Source organism: Gorilla gorilla, chromosome 10 (genome assembly GCF_029281585.2).
Source record: "Gorilla gorilla gorilla isolate KB3781 chromosome 10, NHGRI_mGorGor1-v2.1_pri, whole genome shotgun sequence".
NCBI lineage: Eukaryota > Metazoa > Chordata > Mammalia > Primates > Hominidae > Gorilla > Gorilla gorilla.
The window spans coordinates 133,568,787-133,584,380 of record NC_073234.2 but is presented as its reverse complement, the minus strand read 5'-3'; the positions used below and the strand labels follow the sequence as shown (position 1 = coordinate 133,584,380).

At 41.7% G+C, this 15,594-nt stretch overlaps 1 protein-coding gene across 7 annotated transcripts in view; it reads left to right on the top strand.

Annotated features, from left to right (window-relative positions):
- The window catches only part of TAOK3 (TAO kinase 3), a 222,484-nt gene that overhangs the window by 193,165 nt on the left and 13,725 nt on the right, over positions 1-15,594 (top strand). For all 7 annotated transcript variants that reach the window (XM_031000681.3, XM_055358135.2, XM_019038283.4 and 4 more), the window contains 2 exons: positions 1,977-2,105; positions 6,642-6,845. In XM_031000681.3, the coding sequence (XP_030856541.1) occupies positions 1,977-2,105; positions 6,642-6,845 (333 nt within the window). The remainder of the gene's footprint in view (positions 1-1,976; positions 2,106-6,641; positions 6,846-15,594) is intronic.

Here is a 15,594-nt window from a genome sequence, read left to right as displayed (position 1 = left end):
AATGTGGTGGACATGTGCTCCCTGGGCATGCAGTGACTGGGGACACAGTTCCAGGGTGTTTCCATAATTGAGCTTGCTCTCTGTCTCTCTTGGTCTCTCTGTCTCTCTCTGTCTCCACATGGAAGGAATAATCAGGTTGTAGAAGAAAGATTTCCCCCAACAGCCATCAATCTGTGAGGCAGTCTGGCATGAAAACCTCTGCCCAGACAAGGATGATGTTGATTAAATAAATCAGTCAGATTCTTTCTTGGGATTTGACTTGGTAAATATGTTGTGAGAATTGTTCATAATGGAAGAATTGTCCATCATGGAAGTTGCAGGTGAAAAAGATACATAAAAAGAGCCATGAGCCATGAAGCATAATTCCCTCTCTATCTCCCAAGTCGCTCGTCTTACGTATATCCTTCACCCAGTGGTTACCAGAAACAGACTTGGTCACTTTCAGGAGCCAGTATTTATTGGATGACCTTTTATATAGTATGTGTTTTATTCATTTAGGACCCCAAAAAATGTCATGATGTGTGACTGTTGTGGATTGCAGCAGGTGCCTAAGAGAATAAAATGGCTCATGCCTGTAATCCCAGTACTTTGGGAGGCCGAGGCAGGTGGATCATTTGAGTTCAAGAATTCAACACCAGCCTGGCCAACATGATGAAACCCTTTCTCTACTAAAAATACAAAAATTAGGTGGATGTGGTGGCTTGTGCCTGTAATCCTAGCTACTGGGGAGGCTGAGGCATGAGAATCACTTGAACGCAGGAGGTGGAGGTTGCAGTGAGCCGAGATCATGCCACTGCACTCGAGCCTGTTGGCAAAGGGAGACTGTCTCAGAAAAAAAAAAGAAAACAAAATGCCATTAGCTTTCCAATTACACTTGAGTTGATACCACTGGAAAATCTGATAGTTGGAATAATTAATCAGTTAGAGTTTGATTCTTGGAATAAAACTGGCCAGGCATGGTTATTTATACATTTTTACAACTTTACCTTTGGGCTATCAACAATATGATTTAAAAACCTTTATTAGATTTATATCAGAACTAAATCCTTAGTTCTGACCGGGCATGGTGGCTCACGCCTGTAGTCTCAGCACTTTGGGAAGCTGAGGAGAGAGGATAGCTTGAGGCCAAGCATTTGAGATGACCCTAGGCAACATAGTGGGACCCAGTCTCTACGATCATTTTTTAAAAATACTTAGCCAGGACTGGTGCTGCACGCCTGTGGTCCCAGCAGCTCAGGAGGCTGAGGCAGGAGGATCGCTGGATCCCGGGATTTTTAGGCTGCAGTGAGCTATGCTCGAGCCACTGCACTCCAGCCTGAGCGACAGAGCGAGACCCCATCTCAAAAAAAAAAAATGTTTTTCTTAGGTCTCCTTTCATCCCATGAATGTTTTTGTGTTCAGTAAAGCATGTTTATGGTTCACCTTCATATTTTTCCCATAATTCAGAATGTATTTTTCTTTTTCTTTTTCTTTTTTTTCTTTTTTTGAGACAGAGTTCTGCTCTTGTTGCCCAGGCTGGAGTGCAGTGGTGTGATCTCAGCTCACCGCAACCTCTGCCTCCTGGGTTCAAGCGATTCTCCTGCCTCAGCCTCCAGAGTAGCTGGGATTACAGGCATGCACGACCACGCCCGGCTAATTTTGTACTTTTAGTCGAGACTGGGTTTCACCATGTTGGTCAAGCTGGTCTCAAACTCCCGACCTCAGGTGATCTGCCTGCCTCGAACTCCCAAAGTGCTGGGATTACAGGTATGAGCCACTGCACCCAGCCCAGAATTTATTAATGGTGAAAATTTCTGTTTTTTTTTTTTGTTTATTTAAGATACAAGAAAATCAGAAAAACAATTATTTTTTAATATTTATTCAAAAATGTCTCATTATTAGCACTCATGGACTGTCTTACTGCACTAGAGAATATAGACCACTGAATTCTGTGTAAAGAATAGATTCATCCTACATTGTATTTGTTATTTTATCAGGCAAAGGTAGCTGCAGCAGATGAGAAGAAGTTCCAGCAACAGATCTTGGCCCAGCAGAAGAAAGATTTGACAACTTTCTTAGAAAGTCAGAAGAAGCAGTATAAGATTTGTAAGGAAAAAATAAAAGAGGTAAGGATACCAATGTTTGTTCTCACCAAGTTGCCATTAGAATGGTTGGAACTTAACATTCACTCATCTTGTATTGTGATCAATATTCTAGTCCAGTGAGTCTCAAACTTTACATTAGAATACCCTAAAATGCTTTCCAGGCACAGTGACTCACACCTGTAATCCCAGCACTTTGGGAGGCCAAGGCAGGCAGATCACCTGAGGTCAGGAGTTGGAGACCAGCCTGGCCAACATGGTGAAACCTCGTCTCTACTAAAAATACAAAAATTAGCTGGGCGTGGTGGCATGTGCTTGTAATCCCAGCTACTCAGGAGGCTGAGGCAGGAGAATCACCTGAACCCAAGAGGCAGAGGTTGCAGTGAGCTGAGATCGCACCACTGCACTCCAGTCTGGGCGACAAGAGCAAAACTCTGTCTCAAAAAAAAAAAAATTACCTAAAATGCTATTAAAACAGATTGCTAACCCACCCCCAGATTTTCAGATTTTATTTTATTTACTTATTTATTTTTTTATCTGACTGATTTTCAGATTTTAAAAATCTATCCCTAGATTTTCTGGGGTAGAGTTTGAAAATGTGTGTTTCTAACAAGCTCCCAGATGACGCTGCTGCTACTGCTTCAGGGACCACATTTCAAGAACCATTGATATAACTCTAAACCATTCTTGTCTTCTTTCTATGTATTTTCCACATCAGTCAAAGTGATATTTTCAAACCATAAATCTGGTCATTCTACTGCATAGTTTTGAAATCCATTGTCTTCCCATTGCTTTTAGGACAAGTCAAAATCCTAGAAGTCCCTACACAGTCTCCTCCTAGCCTACTCGTTCAGTGACATCTCACACTAATGCTGCCCCTACCCTCAACCCACTCTTCGCTGCACCAGCCACCATGGTCACCTTTCAGTTCCTCAAATTTATCAAGCTCCACCCTTCCCCAAGGTCTTTCCACATACTGTTTCTTCCGCCAAGATGTTCTCCCTACCCACAAGCCCTCCCTGACCACAATTCTGCTCGGTTAATTCCTACTTCTCCTCCTTGTGCAACGCGGGATTGGTTATTAGGATCTTAACTTAAATGTCACTTCCCTAAGGAAGCCTTTTCTAACTGCCTCAGCCAAGACAGATGTCTCTGGTTTCCTAACTAGAGCCTTTAATTATACATTTGTTTAATGATTATTTGAGCTACTTACTCTACTAACTGGTAAGCATCATAAGAGCACAGACCATGTTTTTGTTTGCTCACAACTGTATCCCTGTGCCCTGTACACGTGAATATTTGGTAAATGAATGATTGATTCTGGAATATTTGGTTGAAGACCACTAGTGGACTTAGGAGTTCTTCCCAAAGAACTGCACTTTGATCTGAAAGCTCAAATTTATTCAGTTCTCCTTTTACCAGTACTTACAGGTGAATCGTCTGCAGCTCCATGGACTTTTCTTCTCATAAACCTTAGTATTTCTTATTTGTAGACTTACTAAGTGTATTAAGGTTTAATAAAATTCAATATGGCGCATTGTTTTAGTATATATAAAATCATGTGTTTGAGCTCATATTCTTTATTTTTTTTTCTTTTGAGATGGAGTTTCGCTCTTGTTGCCCAAGCTGGAGTGCAATGTCATAGTCTCGGCTCACTGCAACCTCCACCTCCCGGGTTCAAGCAACTCTCCTGCTTCAGCCTCCCAAGTAGCTGAGATTACAGGCGTGCACCACCATGCCCAGCTAATTTTTTGTATTTTTAGTAGAAACAGGGTTTCACCATGTTAGCCAGGCTGGTCTTGAACTCCTGACCTCAGGTAATCCTTCACCTCAGCCTCCCAAAGTGCTGAGATTACAGGCGTGAGCCACCACGCCTGGCCTGAGCTCATATTCTGATTTGTAGGTTAGCAATAGAGGACTCAGCAAGGTTCTCCTCCAATTCTTTTTTAGTCAGGAAGTGAAACCAAGGGGGTTGGGGTGGGCCTAGGGATTTTTTGTCCTGCCCAGGTAAGCCACTGGTAATTGTTAGACCTAACAGAAAATTGTATTTGATTTACACTGGCTGAATGGGTAGAATCTCTGACACCATAAGGTCTAGAAAACCCGGGTGTAGAGAGAATAGCCCAACTCAGAAGGTTCACATTCTTTCCATTTTCTCTGAGTTATTGGCTTGAGCTTAATTTTTATATCATAATATGATGTTGCTGGATCAGAGATAGCCTAAGAAATTTTGAGGTTTTTCTCCACTCTAAATACCTTCCTTGGCTGGGCACGGTGGCTCATGCCTGTAATCCCAGCACTTTGGGAGGCCAAGGTGGGTGGATCAACTGAGGTCAGGAGTTCAAGACCAGCCTGGCCAACATGGTGAAACGCCATCTCTATAAAAATACAAAATTAGCTGAGCTTGATGGCGGGCGCCTGTAATCCCAGCTACTCAGGAGGTTGAGGCAGGACAAATTGCTTGAATACAGGAGGCAGAGGTTGCAGTAAGCCGAGATCACACCACTGCACTCCAGCCTGGGCAACAGAGTAAGACTCTGTCTCAAAAAAAAATCGTAAAATAAAATAAATAGATACCTTCCTTATTTCTAACTCCACGCGTCCACTCATCCACTGGAGGCCATACTTTATGACTATGGCCACCATTTTGAGTTTTTGTAACATTGAGATATTTGGAAATTTCATGAACTCTACCTTCTAGAAGATTTTCCCACAGAACAGCATTTAAGAGTCCCCACTCAGTCCTCAAGCATACGTCAATTTTTGGCTCACCATACTCAGACTTGAGTGCCAAAGTCCACAGGCCTAAACTTCTGTCTTTGAACATGCTCATGAAAAAAAAAAAAGCCAGAAGCCAATTTGAGATAACCCCACTAGACCATTCTATGCAAAACTAATATTACTTTTTCTGAAGTAAAGCTTAGTTCAGACTATTTAAAGTGGCATATATATTTAGATATTTATATACTTACAGATATTGTCCTTGGAATGACAAAAAAAAATTTTCATTATCACCACTTTTGATAGATAACAGGAGTATCTAATACAGAATGATAGATGGTCCAGAAATAATTTATTCTTGATTTTGGAGTAAATTTTTGTGATTATATTTGAATCGGGGTCTGCAGTCTAGTGGTTAATGGCCAACCAAGTAGTGACATCACGGCATGAAGAGATGAATGACCCAGGCTTCCTCTTGTGATCCCAGCTTACTCCAGCTTACTCTGAAAACAACACTTTCTCTTGTTGATTCTAAGATTTCACTTACAGCTTCACTGGAACAGGATAGTTGAAAGTTGATTTACAGAGACTTCTTGGCTAAGAGATAAAATAGTCTATGATATCTGCATCACAAAACATTAAGTAAAATAGGTGTTAGCAATTAAAGGAGATTTTAGCTGAGTGAGTAGCTAACCAAATGAAGAAAGAAGAGTATACTGTACTTTCTTAACAAGTAGTCTTCTTCTTTTCACCACAGTTTAACATCTTAACGGTCCTGATTCACTGCTTTGTTTCCTTTGCTCAGATGTTCTGGAAAAATTGTGAATTTTGTCCTTGGAAAATATAGATGGTTTGTTTACTCTATAATCCCAAGTGAAGAATGTTTTTTCCTAAAATTCAAACTAGTGACATTTGCATAGTCACCTCTTCTCTTTGGAATCTGTCTGCTTCTCTCATTCTTGTCACTACTTCCTTTGTCCAAGCTACTACCATCTCTCTTGCCTGGACCTTTCCAGTAGCCTCCCAGCTATCTTCATATGTTCTTGCCTCCTTCATTCTGTTCTCCCCATGGCAGCCAGAGTAATCATTTTCAAATGCATCTCATTATGACACTCTCACATGCATGAAATCCATTTCTCCTATACTAAAGATCAGTGTCCTTATATTGGCCTGTAAAGCCTCAATGGTCCTGCCTACCTGGCCAGACTTATCTCATATTACGTTACACCAGCCCCTCTGACCTTCTTTCAGCCCTTGATGGCACCATGTTTCCTCTCCAACCCCTAGGGTTTTCACGTGCTGTTTTCTCTACTGAGAGTATTCTTCCCTTTCCTTTTCCGCTGGTTAACTCCGACTAATTTTTCTTAGTTATTACCAAGATTAAATATTTTCTATTAAATTCTTATAGGGCCAAGTACGTCCTCTTCAAAGCAGTGATCACAGTAATTTTTAGTTCATTTCTGCGGTTCTTTAATTTTTGATTCTATAATATAGACACACGGTGGCAGATATCATGGCCTTTTACTCACCTTTGTGTCCTGTATCTTGCACACTGCCTGTCACATGATAGGAGCTTGTTAAGTTTGTGTTGAGTGAATGAGTGAACAAATAATTTCTGTTAGTGAGAAACCAAAGATACAGAAACTCACAAGTGTCCCTCTCACTTAATACTCAATTAATGAGCAAATAAAAAAAATTGGGGGAAGGATGTGCAACACTAAGCTTTTCTGTGCTTACATTTGCATTGGCTTTCCAAATAACTTAATCTTCAGTTGCAATAAGCTGTTACAGTCCCTTTCATTTAGTAAGACCGGCTTGGTTTTTGTCTGTTCTTTTTAGGAAATGAATGAGGACCATAGCACACCCAAGAAAGAGAAGCAAGAGCGGATCTCCAAACATAAAGAGAACTTGCAGCACACGCAGGCTGAAGAGGAAGCCCACCTTCTCACTCAACAGAGACTGTACTACGACAAAAATTGTCGTTTCTTCAAGCGGAAAATAATGATCAAGCGGCACGAGGTGGAGCAGCAGAACATTCGGGAGGTATTTATTACGCTCGTAACTATTGTCATTGACATAGGAGACAATATGCTATGTGAGGCTTGTGACCATGTCTGCCTGGTCCATTCCTAAATCCCTAGCCTTTATAGCCTTTTAGCACAGTGGCTAACACAGAGTAGGTATACAAAAAAAGTCAGGGAATGAACTTACTATTGATAAGAGGAAGCCCACTCACAGAACAAGGAATCAACTCCATCTAAATACATGTAATAGAATTTTATTGAACTCCTGTTATAAGCCATATCACACAATGAAGAATCAAAAGAAGTAGAATCGAGAATTTTTGTTTTCAGCCTACTTGTCAAGGACTTGTATTTTTGTGACTCTGCATAAAACATTTAAGTAACATTATGATGCTCTATAACTGAGTGCATTTATTCCATCGTCCAGCACTCTCAGAGTGAGTGCTAGACACCAGGGATACCAAGAAGCTGTACTCCCTGCCTTCAAATGGCTATGAGTCTAAGAGCAGAAAAAAACATGTAACAGACTAATTACAATACAATATGTTAGGTGACATATTAGACATAGAAATAAAGTATCATTGGCATACAATCATGAGAGGGCTTAGATGACTCTGCTATTGATGAAAAGATGAGTGTGACCAGAGTTCTGTGTATATAGAGTGGCGGGCAGAACAATATTAGTTGGAAGCAGAATGTAGAGACCCTTGTTTAAGGCAAGGCATTTGACTTAGCCTGAAGGCAGTGGCCATGAGAGATTTTTAAGCAGGGTAATGACACGATGAGACATTTCTTTATTTTGAAGAATTAGTGCATCAGCCAGGCATGGTGGCTCATGCCTGTAATCCCAGCACTTTGGGAGGCCAAGGCAGAAGAATCACTTGAGGTCAGGAGTTTGAGACCAACCTGGCCAACATGGTGAAACCCCGTCTCTACTAAAAATACAAAAATTACCTGGGCATGGTGGTGCACGCCTATAATCCCAGCTACTCAGGAGACTGAGGCAGGAGAATCACTTGAGCCTAGGAGGCAGAGGTTACAGTGAGCCAGGATCGTGCCACTGCACTCCAGCCTGGGTGATAGAGTGAGACTTATCTCAAAAAAACAAACAAACAAAAAAAAGAATTAGTGCTTCAGTATGATAGAGAGATAGAAGTCATGAAAAGCAAAGTGCAGTGAGGTCAGCCAGGAAGCTCTTTCTCCAGTTCTAGCCTGGAAGAGGCTGTGGGGATAGAGGCAATTAGATCTGAGTGACATTTCTTACTCAGAACTGATAGTTAATCCTTACCAAATAGATATGGGAATTTCAGAAGAGGAAGTCAGAAGTGACTTCCAAGTTTCTAATTTGGGAGGCTGGATGGATATGCTGGCATTCACTGAGATGAGGAATACAGAATACTTTGTTCAACAGAAAATCACTGTGACCTGGAGTAAGCAGAGAAAACTGTATAAATGATCTAGCACAGTGGTAACAGTATCAAAGTCTGAGAAAAGCCCAGTGTTAGCCTACATGAGGGAAACAAGCACTTCCGGCACAGTTAATACAAAAGTGAATTGATAGAACCTTGTTAGAGAGCTGCATTGAAATGAGAAGGAAAAAGGGTGAAGCAAACTAAAATGTATTGAACACATGTAGGCCAGGCTCAGGCTCTTTATGCATGCTGTCTTATTGGAAGAGGGAGAGCTGTGAGCTGCTGAACATTTTTTTGTGGAGACAGAGTCTCGCTCTGTTGCCCAGGCTGGAGTACAGTGGCGCAACCTCAGCTCACTGCAACCTCCACCTCCCAGGTTCAAGCGATCCTCCCACTTCAGCCCCCCAGGTAGCTGGGATTACGGGCACACACCACCACGCCCGGTTAATTTTTATATTTTTAGTAGAGGTGGGGGTTTTACCATGTTGTCCAGGTTGGTCTCAAACTCTTGAGCTCAAGTGACCTGCCTGCCTCAGCCTCCCAAAGTGTGGAGATTACAGGCATGAGCCACCACATCCAGCCTGCTGAACATTTTTGAGAAGGGCAGTGATATGGCTAAAATTGTACTTTAAAGAGATTAGCCCCGGTTGACAGTAATACACAGAATGATTTGAACATAGATTCTCAATGGGGGTGATAACGCCCCCAGTGGGTGAAAGTGGGTTCCTGTTGGGGTGGGGTGACTTAGGTCTTATTACAGCTTCAAAGGACCACAGTGCATAAACAGATACACAGTTTACCTGTGGTATTAATATTTCAGTGATGGGGATAATTAAGGGAGAAAAAGCCTAGAAAGCCTCCTTATAGGGGCAATGATGAAAAAAAAACTGCTTGAGAAACACAGGATTAGAGAGAAGAGACTAGTAGCAGGAAATACGGTATGGACAAGGCTGGTGGTAGTGGCTGTCAGAGCAGTAGATTCAAAACACCATTTGAAGTTTAAAGTAAACAGGACTTGACATATACTAAGATACAAGAGAGGCCGGGCGCAGTGGCTCACTCCTGTAATCCCAGCACTTTGGGAGGCCGAGGCGGGCGGATCACGAGGTCGGGAGATGGAGACCATCCTGGCTAACATGGCGAAACCCCGTCTCTACTAAAAATTCAAAAAAATTGGCTGGGCGCGGTGGCAGGCACCTGTAGTCCCAGCTACTCGGGAGGCTGAGGCAGGAGAATGGCGTGAACCCGGGAGGCGGAGCTTGCAGTGAGCAGAGATTGCGCCACTGCACTCCAGACTGGGTGACAGAGGGAGACTCCGTCTCAAAAAAAAAGATATGAGAGAAAAGATGATGGAATCAAAATTATTTCTAGGGTTTAACACTAGGGGAAATGAAGATGTGGTAGAAGCAGAGAAGAGATTAAAGAGAGGTTTTGGTAAGAAGCTGACTCAGGCCGGGCATGCTGGCTCATACCTATAATCCCAGCACTTTGGGAGGCTGAGGCAGGCGGATCACTTGAGGTCAGGAGTTCGAGACCAGCCTGGCCAACATGGTGAAACCCCATCTGTACTACAAAAATTAGCCAGGCATGGTGGTGGGCGCCTGTAATCCCAGCTACTCAGGAGGCTGAGGTGGGAGGATGGCTTGAACCCAGGAGGCAGAGCTTGCAGTAAGCTGAGATCATGCCATTGCGTTCCAACCTGGGTGACAGAGTGAGACTGTCTTTAAAAAAAAAGGGGGGTGGGGGGTGGGCGTGGTGGCTCACACCTGTAATCCCAGCACTTTGGGAGGCCAAGGGAGGTAGATCACCTGAGGTCAGGAGTTCGAGACCAGCCTGGCCAACATGGTGAAACCCTGTCTCTACTAAAAATACAAAAATTAGCCAAGTGTGGTGGTGGGTGCCTGTAATCCCAGCTACTTGGGAGGCTGAGGAGGGAGAATCACTTGAACCTGGGAGGTAGAGGTTGCAGTGAGCCGAGATCGCGCCATTCCACCCCAGCCTGGGCAACAAGCGTGAAACTCTGTCTCAAAAAAATATAAATAAAGAAAGAAAGAAAGAAGCTGATTCAGTACTGCACATTTTGAGTTTGTCAGAAGTCAAAAAATCAAAATGAAAAAGGCTAATGGCCAGTTGGAAATAAGTCATTTGGGAGTCTTTTCATGTAACATTTATTGTTATTCTAATAATAGATATTTGGAGGAAGTCTGAGGCTAAGGGGACAATTCATGTCAATAAAAGTTACAGAAGATAATTACTCCCTAAAAATGATAGAAACTATATTGGTGACTTCATTAGTATTAGGTTCTAGCCAGTTGAGCAAAAAATAACTCTGTAAGAGTATTTTTCTTAAAAGTCTAGATTTTCTTTTGTTTAGTCTTATTCCAGAGCCCACCTTCATGAAAATGTTCAAAGCTTTTTTATTTACAAAAGTAACTCAAGAACATTGAAAATAGACGAAAACAGAAACACATAAAGCTAAGTAGTGAAAGTTCTTTTTAACAGTTTTATTGAGATATCAACATATAAAAATTGTATGTATTTACGGTATACAACTTGATGTTTTGATATATGTATACATTGTGAAATAATCACCACATGAAAGCTAACTAACATATCCGTTACCTCCGCATAGTTACATTTGTGTGCATGTGTGCATGGGGTTGAGTAGGGAGATTTAATTTAGGAATTGTCCTCTTAGCAAATTACAAGCATGCAATACAACATTGTTAACTATCATCACCATGCAGTGAGTGCATTAGAGCTCCAGTAATTATTCGTCTTGCATAACTGGAACTTTCTACCATTTGACCAGCATCAGCCCATTTTCACCTTTTCGATAATCCCATTCCACCCAATCTCTACCCTCAAACAGTCTCCATTAATTTGGCATGTATATTTCTAGGTTTTTTTCTATATACATATGTACAGCTATATTATATATGACTTTACAAAAATGAGATTACTTTTGTATCAGTAGGATTATTTGATTTGCAAGCAATAGAAATAAACTCTGGCTGACTTAAGGCTGAAAAGGAATTTATTGGAAGGATATGAGGTAGGTAAAGAGCTGAAGAACCGAGCGGGAAAACATGAAGAGCCACGCTGGTAAAGCACCTTCCATGACACGGAGAGCAAGGGCTCATGTGCAGTTCTCCAGGCACTGCCATTTCGGTGTACCTCCTCCAACCACTTTTTGTCTTTGTATCGTTTCTGTTCAAGATTAAAATTCCTAGGAGAGATAGAACTTGATTGGGTCATGTGCTTATGCCTTATTCAACACTCTCTCTGATTCCAGATAAGGGGGAGTCATTTTGCAAAAAAAGGAAAAAAAAAAAAAGAGCCTATAAAGAGAAGCAGGAAAAATGGAAGCTGAGCCTTACAAAAAGTAACAGATGTCCACTCCACTGTTTTGTAACTCTTTTTTCCAGTTACCTTCCAGCACATACAGCTCTGCTTCATTCTTTTTCATCTAATAGTATTTTGTTGTATGGCCTCAATATCATTTATTTAATGAGACACTTCTCGGTGGACATTTTGTTGAAGTTTTACAGTATTATTAATAATATAAGAACATTGTTGTACATAGATATTTTTACATGTAAACAAGTATTTTGGGGGATACATTTTCGGAAGTGGAATTCCTGGGTCAAAGAATGCATACATCTAAATTTTTAAAATAAATATCACCAAATTGCTCTCTAAAGGAGTTTATACTCCCACCAACAAAGCACAAGAATGCCTGGTTTCCCGTGTCTTTGCCTAAAGGATTGAGTATTAGCAATCCTTTTAATTAGTGAAAACAAGAGGATCACTGAAACTGGGTTGAGCCTCTTTCTCTATCACCAACACACACAGACACTCAGCATTTTCTGACCAGTGTTGAAACTAAGAACTGAAACCAAGAAGGCATTAAATGTCATAGGCTGACAGCATCTCTATTTAAAAGTTAGAATTCTCGTTTTTACTCAACCTCAGTGAGCCTGACCATAAAAATTTGGCATGAGTGAAATCCGCTGCTTTTAAAGAAGTCAATACTACTTCCATTAGAAGTTAGAGTGCTTGAAACACACTGGACATTGACCGAGGGAAAGGAAGCTGCATGTATCTTATCTCACACTCCCTCCAGGGCCTATACATATGTGTATGTGTGTGTGTGTGTGTGTGTGTTTGTGTGTGTGTGTGTGTATATATATATATATATACACACACACACATACATTGAGTACATGGGTGGGCAGAATGATCTGTACCATTAAAACTGATTTTTTAGTTTTTGCTCAGCTCATTTTGTTAAATTTGTATAAGCTAAAGGTGCACATGATGTGGCTCTAGTGTGTATATTGTGTCATTTGTACAAATAAAGTAACCATTGTATCATGTCTAGCTAGAGCAGAATTCTTCAAAATATTTTATCACAGACTGAAAAAGTATAAAACAGGAAAGTATGCCATTTATTAGAACTTTTTTTTTTTTTTTTTTTTGAGACGGAGTTTCGCTCTTGTTGCCCAGGCTGGAATGCAATGGCGCAGTCTCTGCTCACTGCAACCTCCGCCTCCCGAGTTCAAGTGATTCTCCTGCCTCAGCCTCCCAAGTAGCTGGGATTACAGGCATGTGCCACCACACCTGGCTAATTTTGTATTTTTGGTAGAGACAGGGTTTAACCATGTTGGCCAGGCTGATCTCGAACTCCTGACCTCAGCTGATCCGCCTGCCTCAGCCTCCCAAAGTGCTGGGATTATAAGCATGAGCCACCGTGCCTGGCTCATTTATTGGAACATTTCTAATGGAAAATGCTGAGAAGCTAAATACCTGAGTTTTAGCCTCAGTTCTCTTTATAGAAGTTGTGTAACTTTATGTTAGTCCTTCAACTCCCAAATGCCTCCTAACACATATAAAAGGGGGAAATCCTTACAGTCTTATCACCTCATAGGGTGGCAATTTGGATTGAATGAGATGTATGGAATAACTTTTAAAAATGGAAAGCACATTAAACATTATTATGTAGGCACAGCACTGGCCTCATAATAAGGTGAATAATTTTTCCCCCATGTCTCAAATATTAAAGGTAGCTTACCATCTTACACCTCAGCAACTCAGATGTACAAATTAAAGGTGAAGGGAACAACTTGTAACAGAAAAGCCATTTCAGTATCATGTTTTTCTAATAGTTTATAAAACTATTAGAATACTCTTCTAATAGTTTATAAAAACTAGATTTAAGATATTATATGCCACGTATTCCCTTCTGAATAGAGAAAAATAATGACATTTATGTATTCTGAAGCACTTTCTTATGGTCTTTCATTTTATCTTTACAGCTACGATAGTTCACAATGTGTACTGCTATCCTCATTTTACACCTGAAATACAGATTAAGAGACTTGCCCCAAGCCATGCATAAGACTTATAGAGGAGCTGAAACTGACTCACACCCTTAGCACTTTTCCATTGATTCTCAAACTTTCATATATATCAGAATTAGCTGCGTAGCTTGTTATACAGACTAGTCCCTTATAACACAGGTAATTCGGATGTAGGTATTCTGTGGACAGTATCGTGAAGCATTTCATTAAGCATGAAGAGAAGCACTTGATTTCTTCTGAAGGTGTTTGCTTGCTTTGTGTGTTTTGCTTTGTGTCAAGAGCCCATGAGTTTCAGGGCTCTTAGCAACTCAGGCTCAGTTTGCATTTCTCAATTTAGGAAAGTGTGGGATGAATAAATGCCCGGTGTTGGGACTCCTGGACCTCAATTAAAGTCCTCATTTAAAGGGCTTTCCTTGGCCTGGGAGAGCTTTCGTCTGTGGGAAGGGCTCTCCGTCCTTTGGTGCCACCTACGGGCCAGTTACTGCTTTGTAAAAAAGAAATTTGATGGTCTAGGTAAAGAAGAAAAATAAAACAAAGGAAAACACGGGAGGAGATGAGAGAGATAACTCTAAGGGCTTATTTTTTATTCCTTAAAACAAATTTAAATTGTATTTATACCTTGGGTTTTTTCTCCTTATAAGGTCGCTGAGGGGGTGTACATGTTCACTGTTCTATCCCTAGTTCCTACAAGAGTGCCCAGCACATAGTAGGTGCTCAGTAACTACTTGCTGAATGAATAAGTGAATGATTAATGACTGTACTCTAGTACTAGATGCTGTGCTATTAAAAGGATTTCTCTTCAATCAATAGGGAGCCCAAGTGTGCAAGATATTTCCAACCACGCCAGTATAAAAATGTTATCGATGTTATCTATTAAAATAAATAATTTGCATTTTCTCCTATAGTGGATGCCATCAAAGAAGAGAGGCCCTCTATTGTTCTAATTTAAAGTACAGCTGAGGCTTGGGCATGGTGGCTCACGCCTGTAGTCCCAGCACTTTGAGAGGCCGAGGCGGGTGGATCACCTGCGGTCAGGAGTTTGAGAACAGCCTGGCCAACATCGTGAAACCCCATCTATACTAAAAATACAAAAATTAGCCAGGCGTGGTGGTGGGCACCTGTAATCCCAGCTACTCAGGAGGCTGAGGCAGGAGAATTGCTTGAACCCTGGAGGCGGAGGTTGCAGTAAGCCAAGATCGCACCATTGCACTCCAGCCTGGGCAACAAAGTAGAAACTCCGTCTCAAAAATTTAATAAATAAATATAAATAAAGTACAGCTCAAAAGCTTTCTCCTTTCCTTGACGTTCTTTTTTTTGTTTGTTTGTTTCGTTGTTGTTTTTCTGTTTTTTTTGAGACGGAGTCTCGCTCTGTCCCCCAGGCTGGAGTGCAGTGGCGCGATCTCGGCTCCCTGCAAGCTCCGCCTCCCGGGTTCACGCCATTCTCCTGCCTCAGCCTCCTGAGTAGCTGGGACTACAGGCGCCCGCCACCAGGCCCGGCTAATTTTTTTTTTTTTTTGTATTTTTAAGTGGAGACGGGGTTTCACCATGTTAGCCAGGATGGTCTCGATCTCCTGACCTCGTGATCCACCCGCCTCGGCCTCCCAAAGTGCTGGGATTGCAGGCGTGAGCCACCGCCCCAGGCTCCTTGACCTTCTTAATAGTAATACTGCTAGGTCGGGCACGGTGGCTCACGCCTGTAATCCTACCACTTTGAGAGGCCAAGGCGGGCAGATCACCTGAGGTCGGGAGTTCGAGACCAGCCTGACCAACATGGAGAAACTCCATCTCTACTAAAAATACAAAAGTTAGCCAGGCGTGTTGGCATGTGCCTGTAGTCCAAGCTACTCTGGAGGTTGAGGCAGGAGAATTGCTTGAACCTGGGAGGCGGAGGTTGCTGTGAGCCAAAGTCACACCATTGCACTCCATTGCACTGGGCAACAAGATCAATACTCTGTCTCAAAATAATAATAATAATACCACCCTTTTCAGAAAT